This window comes from Anabrus simplex, chromosome 2 (genome assembly GCF_040414725.1).
Source record: "Anabrus simplex isolate iqAnaSimp1 chromosome 2, ASM4041472v1, whole genome shotgun sequence".
NCBI lineage: Eukaryota > Metazoa > Arthropoda > Insecta > Orthoptera > Tettigoniidae > Anabrus > Anabrus simplex.
The window spans coordinates 1,202,364,571-1,202,378,227 of NC_090266.1; the positions used below are offsets into that span (position 1 = coordinate 1,202,364,571).

At 38.6% G+C, this 13,657-nt stretch overlaps 1 protein-coding gene across 1 annotated transcript in view; it reads left to right on the top strand.

The window, feature by feature from the left end:
- The window catches only part of Oseg2 (intraflagellar transport protein Oseg2), an 892,258-nt gene that overhangs the window by 315,076 nt on the left and 563,525 nt on the right, over positions 1–13,657 (top strand). The window contains exon 13 of the mRNA XM_067142201.2: positions 5,879–6,037. Within this exon, the coding sequence (XP_066998302.2) occupies positions 5,879–6,037 (159 nt within the window). The remainder of the gene's footprint in view (positions 1–5,878; positions 6,038–13,657) is intronic.

Here is a 13,657-nt window from a genome sequence, read left to right on the forward strand (position 1 = left end):
TCCTGTCCCATCTTTGTCGTAAGACCTATCTGTGTCAGTGTGATGCAAAAAAAAAAAAAAAAATGGAAAGTGTACATCAGGGTTTTGGGTTGAAAAGGGACACGTGTGAATTCTGTTTACTGTTGAGGATGGGAAGGCTCCTGACTTCAACCCCCTGATGTGTGCATTAGGACATGAGTTTCAAGAAATGATATCCCAGTGTCTCCCACCTGAAGCCTCTAGGGAAGGCAGTGTCAAATTTCACTGTAGGTACACTATATATTTCATTTAGTGAGTGGCCACTAAATTTGGAGTTTGTGTGCATACCAAAGGTATCATTTTAATCACTACTTATTTGTTTGATTTCATAACATATCTGTATTAAATATGTTGTTTTAAAGTTACTGCTCAGTATCCTATGTCAGTTATCTAATACCTTTGTGCCAGTATTTATTGTGAGAGTTTGTGTTTACGGCCTCCACGGTGACCAAGAATTTCCTGTTCGAAGGTAGATGAATCAATCTTTTACGTAAGAATTTTCCTCCATATTGTAGCTGGCAGAACACTTAAAATTGGAGCCTTGGTTCTTGTTAACACCATCCTGATCAGAGTTTTATTCCTTTTCCTTCCCTTATACCTAACTAGCTGATGTACCCGTACTTTGCTAAGGAATTCTATATTTAATGCAGAATTCTATGTTAGGTAGTGTCCACGTTGTGAATAAGATTGTATTATACTGCACAGCTCTTAACGTTACCCTAGAAACGCGATGGGGAAGTCACCAAATGTCTTTTATTATGTGAAGAGTGGGTTAGGGAATTTTCATTGTAATGGTAGGTCCTCTTGCCTACCATCAGTCACAATCATGTTGGAAGGTTTTCATTATAATGGCAGGCAGTCACTCTCCACCTGCATTTTTACATCCTCAGAAAGACTGTCTTAGTGGTTTTCCCAACTGAAATCAACATAGGTCATGACAATGACGGCAGTAGAAATATTGCAATTTAATCAATGTTTGCTATCATATGAAGTACTCGATCAAAGGAAAAAACCACATTTTCACACTTATAACGAACAGTACTATGCTGCTGATCTAACAACCAAATTTCTAGAGCTGGAATGACCAGGCCACAGACAACTGTGAGCCGTGAACACCTCTATTTAATTTTGCGGGGCAGGGGGGGGGAGCCGAAGGGGGAATAATGTAGAGTCCCAGGGCAAAAACTATGACCTTTTACTCATCTGTTTAGTAGTAGTACCCAATGAGTTGGAAAATCTCGATTCACTACACTGGCGGGGGGGAAACTATCAGACTTGGAGGCAAATTTTTCCTCCAAGCCAGAGGAGAAATCCCCTCTTCGCTGCTAATTTGGAATAAAATGAATGTAGAATTTAATAAGAGTGAAGAGGAATAAGCTTTTCTTAAGAAACAGCTCTTTTCATGGTTGAATTTTGAGTTATTTAGTGAATTTTGGTGCTATAATCAAAATAGGCCAAAATTGTAATTCTAGACCAGGTCATAAGTGAGCCTCTGCCATTATTTCATTAAGTGTGCCCACTGATCATTCCAATCAGCACGTTAGAGTAGGGATCAAATAGCTGGAATACTGTGATGAACCAGTGTGTTACCTACCAGCAGTATCAGAAAATGTGTGATCCAGAGGAATAGCATGCTAAAGAAGAAAGTTATCTAACTTCCCAGTTGTTTCCTGCCAATATTCAGGCAGGCTGGTATACTCGGTACACAGCAGTAATCCTATCTAACGGAAATGAGTGGCAGCATAAGTAACAAAGAATATCACAACAAACAATAGTCAATGTAATCTTATTGATCAGTTTTATGAGCTTTTGATATTGTAGGCCTTCACATTACTTTTCTTCAGACTCTGAAATGCCACTCTTATGATAGTCGGTACGGTAAAACTGAATAAAAAATGGATGATCTGAAATTGTATTCTGTATAATTTTTGTTATTTATTACTTTTCAATAGGACCAATAACATAGGTATTTAAAAATTAAATTTAAGCCGCCATCCTCTAAACTACCATTTCATCCAGGGTGAATAAAATTGTTTATAGCTAAGACTGTAGTTTCTTATTCCCCGACTCTATATACCGTTTTTCATTAAATTCTGTTTACCCATTTTCTCATGGCTCGGCACCGATATGGACTTAGCAACATGAATAGAAATTCATGAATATCTCTTATATCATAGTCGATACGGTAAAAATCTATCAGACATAAATGATCGGAAATTTAATTCTATATAACTTTGGATATGTAGTATTTATCATTGGCCCACTAATAACATAAATATACATACATACATACATAATCATTACAGACTGTTATGCCTTTCAGCGTTCAGTCTGCAAGCCTCTGTGAATTTACTAAACGTCGCCACAATCCTCGATTTGCAACTAGTGTTGTGGCCTCATTTAGTTCTACACCTCTTATCTTTAAATCGTTAGAAACTGAGTCTAACCATCGTCGTCTTGGTCTACCTCTACTTCTCTTACCCTCCATAGCAGAGTCCATTATTCTCCTAGGTAACCTATCCTCCTCCATTCGCCTCACATGACCCCATCACCGAAGCCAGTTTATGCGTACAGCTTCATCCATCGAGTTCATTCCTAAATTAGCCTTTATCTCCTCATTCCGAGTACCCTCCTGCCACTGTTCCCACCTGTTTGTACCAGCAATCATTCTTGCTACTTTCATGTCTGTTACTTCTAACTTATGAATAAGATATCCTGAGTCCACCCAGCTTTCGCTCCCGTAAAGCAAAGTTGGTCTGAAAACAGACCGATGTAAAGATAGTTTCGTCTGGGAGCTGACTTCCTTCTTACAGAATACTGTTGATCGCAGCTGCGAGCTCACTGCATTAGCTTTACGACACCTTGATTCAATCTAACTTACTATATTACCATCCTGGGAGAACACACAACCTAGATACTTGAAATTATCGACCTGTTCTAGCTTTGTATCACCAATCTGACATTCAATTCTGTTGAATTTCTTACCTACTGACATCAATTTAGTCTTCGAGAGGCTAATTTTCATACCATACTCATTGCACCTATTTTCAAGTTCCAAGATATTAGACTGTAGGCTTTCGGCACAATCTGCTATTAAGACCAAGTCGTCAGCATAGGCCAGACTGCTTACTACATTTCCACCTAACTGAATCCCTCCCTGCCATTTTATACCTTTCAGCAGATGGTCCATGTAAACTACGGACAGCAAAGGTGAAAGATAACAGCCTTGTCTAACACCTGTAAGTACCCTGAACCAAGAACTCATTCTACCATCAATTCTCACTGAAGCCCAATTGTCAACATAAATGCCTTTGATTGCTTTTAATAATCTGCCTTTAATTCCATAGTCCCCCAGTATGGCGAACATCTTTTCCCTCGGCACCCTGTCATATGCTTTCTCTAGATCTACGAAACATAAACACAACTGCCTATTCCTCTCGTAACATTTTGTCAATTACCTTGCGCATACTGAAAATCTGATCTTGACAGCCTCTCTGTGGTCTGAAACCACACTGGTTTTCATCCAACTTCCTCTCAACGACTGATCGCACCCTCCCTTCCAGGATGCCAGTGAATACTTTGCCTGGTATACTAATCAATGAGATACCTCGATAGTTGTTACAATCCTTCCTGTTCCCTTGCTTATAGATAGGTACAATTACTGCTTTTGTCCAATCTGAAGGTACCTTACCAACACTCCACGCTAATTTTACTACTCTATGAAGCCATTTCATCCCTGCCTTCCCACTGTACTTCACCATTTCAGGTCTAATTTCATCTATTCCTGCTGCCTTATGGCAATGGAGTTTATTTACTATCCTTTCCACTTCCTCAAGCATAATTTCACCAACATCCTTTCCCTCTTCCCCATGAGCTTGGCTGTTTGCAACACCACCATGATGATTTCCTTTTACATTGAGAAGATGTTCAAAATATTCCCTCCACCTCTCCAGTGATCCCCTGGGATTTATTATGAGTTCACCTGAATTACTCAAAACACTGTTCATTTCCTTTTTCTCTCCCTTCCTAAGATTCTTTATTACTGTCCAGAAAGGTTTCCCTGCTGCTTGACCTAGCCTTTCCAGGTTGTTACCAAAATCTTCCCATGACTTCTTTTTGGATTCAACAACTGTTTGTTTTGCTCTGTTTCTTTCATCTACATACAACTCCCTGTCTGCCTCGGCCCTTGTTTGGAGCCATTTTTGATAAGCCTTCTTTTTACGTTTACAAGCTGCTCTCACTTCATCATTCCACCAAGATGTTTGCCTTTTCCCATCTTTACACACAGTTGTTCCTAGGCATTCCCTTGCTGTTTCTACTACAGCATCCCTGTATGCCACCCATTCGCTTTCTATATCCTGAACCTGCTTACTGTCTACTATTCGAAACTTCTCACTAACCATATCCATGTACTTCCGTCTAATTTGCTTGTCGTGGAGATTTTCTACCCTTATTCGTTTGCAGACAGATTTCACTTTCTCTACCTTAGGCCTACAGATACTTAGTTCACTACAGATCAGATAGTGGTTAGTATCATCGAAAAATCCCCAGAAAACTCGTACATTCCCAACAGAGTTTCTGAATTCAAAGTCTGTTAAGATATAGTCTATTATAGATCTGGTACCCCTAGTCTCCCATGTGTAGCGGTGAATAGCCTTATGCTTGAAGAATGTATTCGTAACAGCTAAACCCATACTAGCACAGAAGTCCAGCAAACGTTTCCCATTCCCATTAGCTTCCATATCTTCCCCACATTTACCAATCACCCTTTCATATACTTCAGTTCTATTCCCATCTCTCGCATTGAAATCGCCCATTAGCACTATTCTATCCTTGCTGTTGACCCTGATCACGATGTCACTCAATGCTTCATAAAACTTGTCAACTTCATCCTCATCTGCACCCTCACATGGTGAATACACGGACACAATTCTAGTCCTAATTCCTCCAACTGACAAATCTACCCACATCATTCGCTCATTTACGTGCCTAACAGAAACTGTGTTCCGTACAATGGTATTCCTGATAAAGAGCCCTACCCCAGACTCTGCCCTTCCCTTTCTAACACCCGTCAAGTCCACTTTATAATCTCCTATCTCTTCCTCGTTATCTCCCCTTACCCGAATATCACTTACTCCTAGCACATCCAGATGCATCCTCTTTGCTGACTCAGCCAGTTCTACCTTCTTTCTTCCATAAGCCCCATTAATATTGATAGCTGCCCATCGAATTCCATTTCGTTCGCCAAGTCGTTTCCAAGGAGTCCCTCGCCTGTCAAATGGGAATGGGACTCCGTTACTCCCATAGGTCCGAGGCTTGCTTAAAATTAACATAACATAAATATTTGAAAATTAAATTTGAGGCCTTACCCTAAACTACAATTTTGTTCAGCGTGAATAAAAATGATTTATAGCCTGGATTGTAGTGACTCATTTCCTGACTGTACATACCAATTTTCAATAAATTCTCTTCAGACAGACTGAAATTACGGAAAAGTAAAACGTGAATTTCCTTGTTTCCGTGGACATGACCAATGCAGAAATACCATTCTTTTAAATTCTGAGCAATGTACAGACAAAACTCTTATTTTAGATATATACATAGATTACTTGGTGGTAACTTGACCAGCTCTCTTACCTATAAACAACTCCTCATACTCTTTGACTGATGAAATTCATCCTTTCTGGAAATATGTATGAAAGAAGGGCTGCAATTGGCTGCAGAGAGAATAAAAAGAGAAAAATAACATTCTTAGAGACTGTAGAAAATGTTCTTCAGAGATTGATAAGGAAGTGTTGGTATTTAGATTTAAATAAGTAAGACAAAATTTTACTTTTTTAATTTGTGCACTTTAATGAAGTTCCAGATTCAGTTACGTTAGCAAAAGGACGCTCTTTGTTCAGCATCCAAGCAGCAATATTTGAGCATAATATTGAGGCAGCCGTGGAAGTATATGTAAAAAAGCATTGCATACAAGAAGCCCTGGATCTATTAACACACTATCGACTGTGGGATGAGGGTAAGTATTTATTGTATAATATTGCTCAGATTAATTTGTATTATATACTGAAAAATAATGAAATATTTCTTTCCTGATTTGATATTTTAAGCATTAAGAATTTTGTCTGGAAAGATGATATTGGTCAGTCATACGAAGTAGCTCTCTGGATGTATAAGGGCGGATTGAAAAGTAACACACTTTTTTTTTTTTTTTTTTTTTTTTTTTACAAAAAACTGTTCGGATTTGGATGTCCAAAGCTGGCAGACAGCAAGTTTGAATTTTGTGTTGCAGATAGCAATATCTCATATCAGGTGCTACCCTGGCAGAGCGAGCAGTAATGTGAGCATAGTTGGTGCATGTGCTAGCATCATATACATGTAAGGAGCAGAGAAATGTTGTGCGTTTTTTGTGGGTAAAATGGAAGACAACGAGTGAAATTGACTGAGAAAGGTTAGAAGTGTATGGTGCTGATTATCTGGATCAGAGCATCATCTCCAGATTTTGCAGATTCTTTGAAGAGGGCCAAGTAAATCTTGCCAATGAACCGCACTGTGGCTAACCTATCGATGTTTCAACACCACCCACTTGGAGAGGCATTTAGGCAGCAATTAGAAACAATCGGTACTTGCATCTAAAAACCATGGCACTATAATTCAACATTTCAAACGGTACAACATACAGTCTTGTGCATGACAAATTGGGATATCATAAAGTCAGTGCCCAAAGATCTGTCAGAAGAGCAGGAGGGCCAGAGAATAATGTCAAGCTTGGATGATTTGATACATTACTCTGAAGAAGATCATTTCTTTCAGGAAAGTATGGTGACTGGCAATGAATTCTGAACGTTTCACATGCTAGAAACAAGGCAGGCTGGTATGGTGTAGAAACATTCTGACTCCTTCCCACCGAAGTAATTGAAGTTCACCCAGTTGGCAGAAGGGGTCCTAGTGACGTTATACTGGGACATGTATACATACACTCGAGTGCATAAAAATTAGCCATCGCAGAAGACGGTTTTTCAAGATGAGGACAGCAGCACTTAAGAACAGTACAACAATCATTACATATTTTTCAGCTTCATCTAATCGCACGTGGAAGAGAAATATGTATGCTAATATGAAGTAAACAGTCTTTTGAACATGTCTGGCCAATATTTGTGACTGTTTGGCAAACGGAACAACTCCAGATGGCAAGAAACAAATAGCGTAGGCAGATAGCACACTGTGTACGGACAAGTGCACATGAAATCTAAGGAGTGGCTTTTGCAATGCTAAATTTAAAAAAAAAGGATATATACTTGTTTGGCCCTCATGTTTCTGAAAACATATTCTGTTGCATATATGTAGCTGTGAACTGTCAGGAAATAAGATAAGACTTTTTGCAGATGATGCTATTCTGTATAGAGTAATAAATGAGTTACAAAATTGTGAGCAACTGCAAAATGACTTTGATAATGTTGTGAGATGGACAGTAGGCAATGTTATGATGATAAACGTAGTTAAAAATCCAGTTGTGAGTTACACAAATAGGAAAAGTCCTCTCAATTTTAATTACTGCATTGATGGGGTTTAAGTTCCTTATGGGAATCATTGTAAGTACCTAGGTGCTAATATAAGGAAAGATATTCATTAGGCCACGGCCACGGGATTATAAATAAAGGGTACATGGTTATGAGGGGATTTAGTGGTTGTAGTAAGCTTGTAAAGGAGAGAGCATAGAAGTCTCTGGTAAGACACCAACTAGAGTATGGTTCCAGTGTATGGGACCCTCATTGGGAGTACTTGATTCAAGAACTGAAATAAAAACAAAGAAAAGCATCTCAGTTCTGGGTGAATTCGGAGAAAAGAGTAGCATCACAAAAATGTTGCATAGTTTGGGCTGGAAAGACTGGAGAGAAAGGAGACAAGCTGCTTGACTAAGTGGTAGGTTCCAAGCTGTCAGTGGAGAGATGGCGTTGAATGAGATTGTAGACGAATAAGTGTGAGTGGTGGTTTTAAAAGTAGGAAGTATCACGATATGAATATAAAGTTGGAATTTAAGAGGACAAATAGGGACAAATATTCGTTTATAGGAAGGGGAGTTAGGGATTGAAATAACTTACCAAGGGAGATGTTCGATAGATTTCCAAATTCTTTGCAATCATATCTCACCAGGAATACCTAGTAAAAGAAATAGATAGCGTGCAGAGTAAAGCAGCAAGATTTGTACCAGAGGATTTCAGGAGAAAAAGTAGTGTATCAAAAGTGTTAGAGAAACCTGGGTTGGAAACTTTAAGTAAGAGAAGTGAAAAAACTAGACATATAGGATTATATAGAGCCTGTGCAGGAGAGGAAGCCTGGGGGAAAATCCGTGAGAGGCTTCAGTGGGAATAATAATTACATCGGGAGGGCTGACCATAAATATTAAATTAGAAGGGATTTTAGCAGAAGAGATTGGGGTAAATTTTCATTCATTGGGAAGGGTATGAAGGAGTGGAACATTTTACCAGGGGTAGTGTTGGATCCTTTTCCAAAATCTGTACAGATATTGAAGAAAAGAATAAACAGCAGCAGAGAAAAGAAATGAAATGTTAGAGGGCATTCGACCTGTGCAGGTTATTGTAAATAAAGAATTTTTGTGAATAAATTCATTCCATCCCCTGGTCTATGGAGAATGGACAGCTGAAGTAGGGGACTGCCTGTAGGGGTGAAGTACAGTGGGGACTTTGAGGGCCCTGGGACCGCTACGGTAGCTGTGAAGGCCCTTCAGGAACTCTGAAAAGCGGTGGCAAAAGGGGCCCTTGTTAAAGTACAGCAGGTCGTTCTGCTTGTTAGGTACCAAAATGGGTAAAAAAAAAAAGAAAAAAAAAGAAATGCAATGTAAATTTTAATCTTATAGCAGTTGTATAGTATTGTTGAAGTAATTCCACATACTGTATATTACAAAAGTAAAAGTGAATTTAATGCTTCCACCTTTTCAATAAAATATGTAAATTCACTTTTACTATTGTCATTCTCAGTATAATACAGAACAGTAATGAAGTTTTTAGCTTTGAAACATACTACTGTATATATGAGTTATGTTTGTAGGTGCAGATGATGTTATGAGTAAAATTTTTTAAATTATATAAATTTATTAGGATGAGCTGTGTGTTTAATAGAAAAATTGTTAGTGTAAATTGTATAATACTGTATTTTAAGAAAATGACTTCTTCTGTTATTAATTTAAAATTTAGTGCTTGATAGTAATGTATTTTTGTGTACCATTTGCCACTGTGGTAGACACCTCATTTGCAAATAAAGTGATTTTGATTTGATTTGGAAAGGCTAGGAAGACAACAGATAGGGAATCTGCCACCTGGGAGACTGCCCTAAGTGCAGATCAGGATTGATTGATTGATTGATTGATTGATTGATTGATTGATTGATTGATTGATTGATTGATTGATTGATTGTGGTGAGCAATTAAAAATGAATCATCCTACAAGGAGATGGCAAGATGCTTGGTTCGTCAATTTCTTCAAAGTTTGCATCTTTCTAGAATTCCATAAGGAAAGTAAAACGTGCAAGTGAGAAGGTGCATTACTAAATCACTTGTGATAAAACTGCCAGGGAAGTTTGACATGTTCATTCATGGCTTTCTATTATTGCATAAAGTCACCTCCTCCGCAATAGTGTGGGGTTTAACGTGTCCTCTATGGTATCCCAGACTGGTTTGTTTGAAACACTGCATGTACTCCTTTATCTTCTTGCATTTGTTTTACATTGCCAAATTCATCGTGTAAGTTCCATGAATTTTGAATGCTGGCTGCCTATGAGGGTATTTTCCAGACACACAATAGTTCTGTGCAACTTGACCAGTCCGAGAACATGCAAAGCATGAAGTAGTGGGCAATAGAAGAATTTCAAAATTATTACAAATAACATGTGAATTTTCCTTTGCTGATGTATAAAATTTTAAAAATCACAAACTAATAATAATAATGTTATTTGCATTATGTCCCACTAACTACTTTTACAGTTTTTTGGAGACGCAGAGTTGCCGGAATTTTGTTCCGCAGGAGTTCTTTTATGTGCCAGTAAATCTGCCAACCCAAGGCTGTTGTATTTGAGCACCTTCAAATGCCACCGGACTGAGCCAGGATCGAACCTGCCAATTTGGGGTCAGAAGACCAGGGCCTCAACTGCCTGAGCTACTCAGCCCTGCTAAAATCATGAACTTACATGACAAATATGGGAATATAAAACAAATACAAACAAAGAAAAGACCCTGCATCGTTATGCAGTTACTTTTTGGTGTAGTACTAAGCCATACACGGGACGTGTCAAACTTCTCAGTCTGTTTTCTTGCAAATGGTTCGGTAGTGCACCTTTTTGCTAGCATATTTTTCGGTTTTTTATGGTATATGTATTATGGGGTGTTTATCTCTGCTGAAACTGATTATTTCCCCTGTGTATTTTAATGCAATACTGGAATCTTAATATACTGTGCCCGTATTAATGCTTCTAAAATTGCATTTAACCTAATATTATGTAATCTAATAAAATATTTCACACCTGTCATGGATAGATAAGAAACTATTCACACATGTGTAAGAGAAACCATGATAGTGCTGTTTTTATGAAATGGAAAAGCTTTAATTTAAAAGAAAAAATTCAGATTGGGATTCGAACATGGATGTTCGGAGGAGCAATCTAAAATGTTATCCACGAGACCATACGTGACCCTCAGCAACTTTAGTTCAGTGACACATAGTGTAACTCATTACTTGAATGAACTAACTTTAATATTCATAAGTGTTTATGAAAGAGTATTGATCCAGTATCAACTTGGACACAGAAATAATTCAAATGCCTCTCACCACCAACAGACTGTGAGCGAGCGAGTCATAGCACACTTTGAAGAGGGCCAAATGATGGTGCCTGATTCAGGCAAGTGTTACGGGTTTCCTGTCAGGACAGTTAGATGATGCATTCAACAGTATCTCAAAATAGGAAATTCTAGTAGACTCATTGGTAGTGGATTTTAGTGTGTTCCAACACCACTCCAGGGTTACGATCTGGTGAATGCATCATGTCAGAATCCATTTCTGGATACGGTGCAGTTAAAAGCACGGCACTGAGTTTTCTGGGTCTGTGCATACTGTTCAGCACTGTCTACTGTCTACACTCCAACTAGCATCTGCTGAGGAAAATATTGATTACAACTGGGAAAAATATTAATTTTCTCTCATGAATTTTTGTTTTCCTCAACAAACGTTGGTCCAGTATGAGTGTATACAATAATGGGTGCTCATTATGAGCTTCAGTATGCCAAGGAGTTTCCCCTAGTTGTCATGTAACTAGTGTGGGGTTGGTTTTCTTTCCGCAGACTTGGAAAGCTTCATAAGATACAAAATCAGCTAGATGCGTCCCAATACATTCATATTATGAGAGATATTATGGTCCCAATTCAGCAGCAACTGTATTCTAACGAAATAGTTCACTAACAACAGGACCAGTCTCCCACATACACATCAGCAATGATCCAGAGATGGTTCACTGAACAGGACAAGATCAATCTTACAAATTGGCCTCCTTGCATGCCGGATCTTAGCCCAATCAATAATGTATGGTCAGAGACAAGTGTTTACACCATTTGGGAGAACTGGCCTGACCTGCTTCATTATCCAAAGATAGCCTCTGGGCTCTGACACTTGTTGCTTGGAAGGAAGTTTCCGAGAGTGAGTAGTATATTGCTTGTCTCGTGGCTTCCGTTCCTTGCGGGCTTCAAGTGCTAAATGGAAGCCGAAAGCCTTTGTACAAATTATTAGGCGAGCTTGCAGCATAATTCGGATTCCACATAAAAATGTATCTCCTGGGCGCTATAAGAACATTGTCAGTAGTCATTAACTCACTATGGTGAGATATTCTTCTTTCACTAGGGGTCGTTAACCACCTCCCGTATGATTTCCTGAGATGGCTTGTAATGCCAGACATAATCATAAACTTCAAACTCAGAAAAGGTGTAGTCTCGAATTCGAACACCAACTGTCAACTACAGTACCCTACACTACCCATACTTCTGACATTAGAGGTTGTATTTCCCTGACCAACGTATTAATAAATCAAGATACTTCTACCAAAATACAGAAATATCCATTATCTGTCTATTGTCTTTAATCATAGGAATAAACAAAGAGGTCATTTATGTTATGCTTAACGTAACAAGGAACTAAACTCTTTTATGCATTAAGCAAGAAAATAATTTGTGTAATTAAACCACCAGTACGTACATACATACTGCCCCCATTTTCCCTCACTAACTCGGAGACCAACACGAGAGATCCAGAGGTGGATCATTTGTTTACGGCCTGTCTACTTATTGGAGGCATTTAAAGGAAATATTAGATTAGGAAATGAAGTCATAAAGGAAGTAGATGAATATTGTTACTTGGGTAGTAAAATAACTAACGATGGCAGAAGTAAGGAGGACATGAAATACAGACTACTACAAGCAAGGAAGAGCTTTCTTAAGAAAAGATATTTGCTCACTTCAAACATTGATATAGGAATTAGAAAGAAGTTTTTGAAGGCTTACGTGTGGAGCGTGGAAGTGAAACATGGACGAAAACTAGCTCAGAAAGAAAGAGAATAGAAGCGTTTGAAATGTGGTGTTACAGAAGAATGCTGAAGGTGAGATGGATGGATCGAATCACAAATGAAGAGATACTGAATTGAATTGGTAAGAGGAGATCAATTTGGCTAAATTTGACAAGAAGAAGAGATAGAATGATAGGAGACATCTTAAGACACCCAGGACTTGTTCAGTTGGTTTTTGAAGGAAGTGTAGGTGGTAAGAACGGTAGTGGTAGACCAAGTTATGAATATGACAAGCAGATTAGAGCAGATGTAGGATGCAATAGTTATGTAGAAATGAAAAGTTTAGCACAGGATAGGGTGGCATGGATGGCTGCATCAAACCAGTCTATAGACTGATGACTCAAACAACATCATCCATAAATATGCATAAATTTGAGTATTGTAGATTGATGACCGAGATTTCTTGAAAAACAATGTGTTCAGAAGGATTTTGGTGGATCTAGAAGGAGTTCGAACCAAGGTGGACCTAAAAGAAGAATGTAAATTGTGTATTATCATGACGAAAGCGGAGACAAGGAGAAATTGCTTTTTGTGAATATTTCTTTATGTAAATCTTGATTCAATATGGACCAAAAATTAAATTTTTGACATTACATACCACTTAGTCGAATAGCTTATCTCCTTTCTGCCAAGTCTTCCCAGCCCAAACTTTGGAACATTTTTGTAATCCTACTCTTTAGTCGGAAATCACCCAGAACAAATCGAGCTGCTTTTCTTTGGATTTTCTCCAGTTCTTGAATCAAGTAATCCTGGTGAGGGTCCCATACATTGGAACCATACTCTAATTTGCATCTTACCAGAGATTTATATGCCCTCTCCTTTACATCCTTACTCATCATCATCATCGGTTTGCCCTTCCAGCGAGCCGGGTAGGGTGTTTGAAAGCGAGCGTCTTCCAAAGTTGCCTATTCAAAAACATTTCGTTGTCCAAGACAGATTCCCAATTCCATCCTCTTCTCTCCACGTCTTCCCTCAGTTGGTCCATCCATCTTCTTCTTGGTCTTCCAGCTGGTCTTCT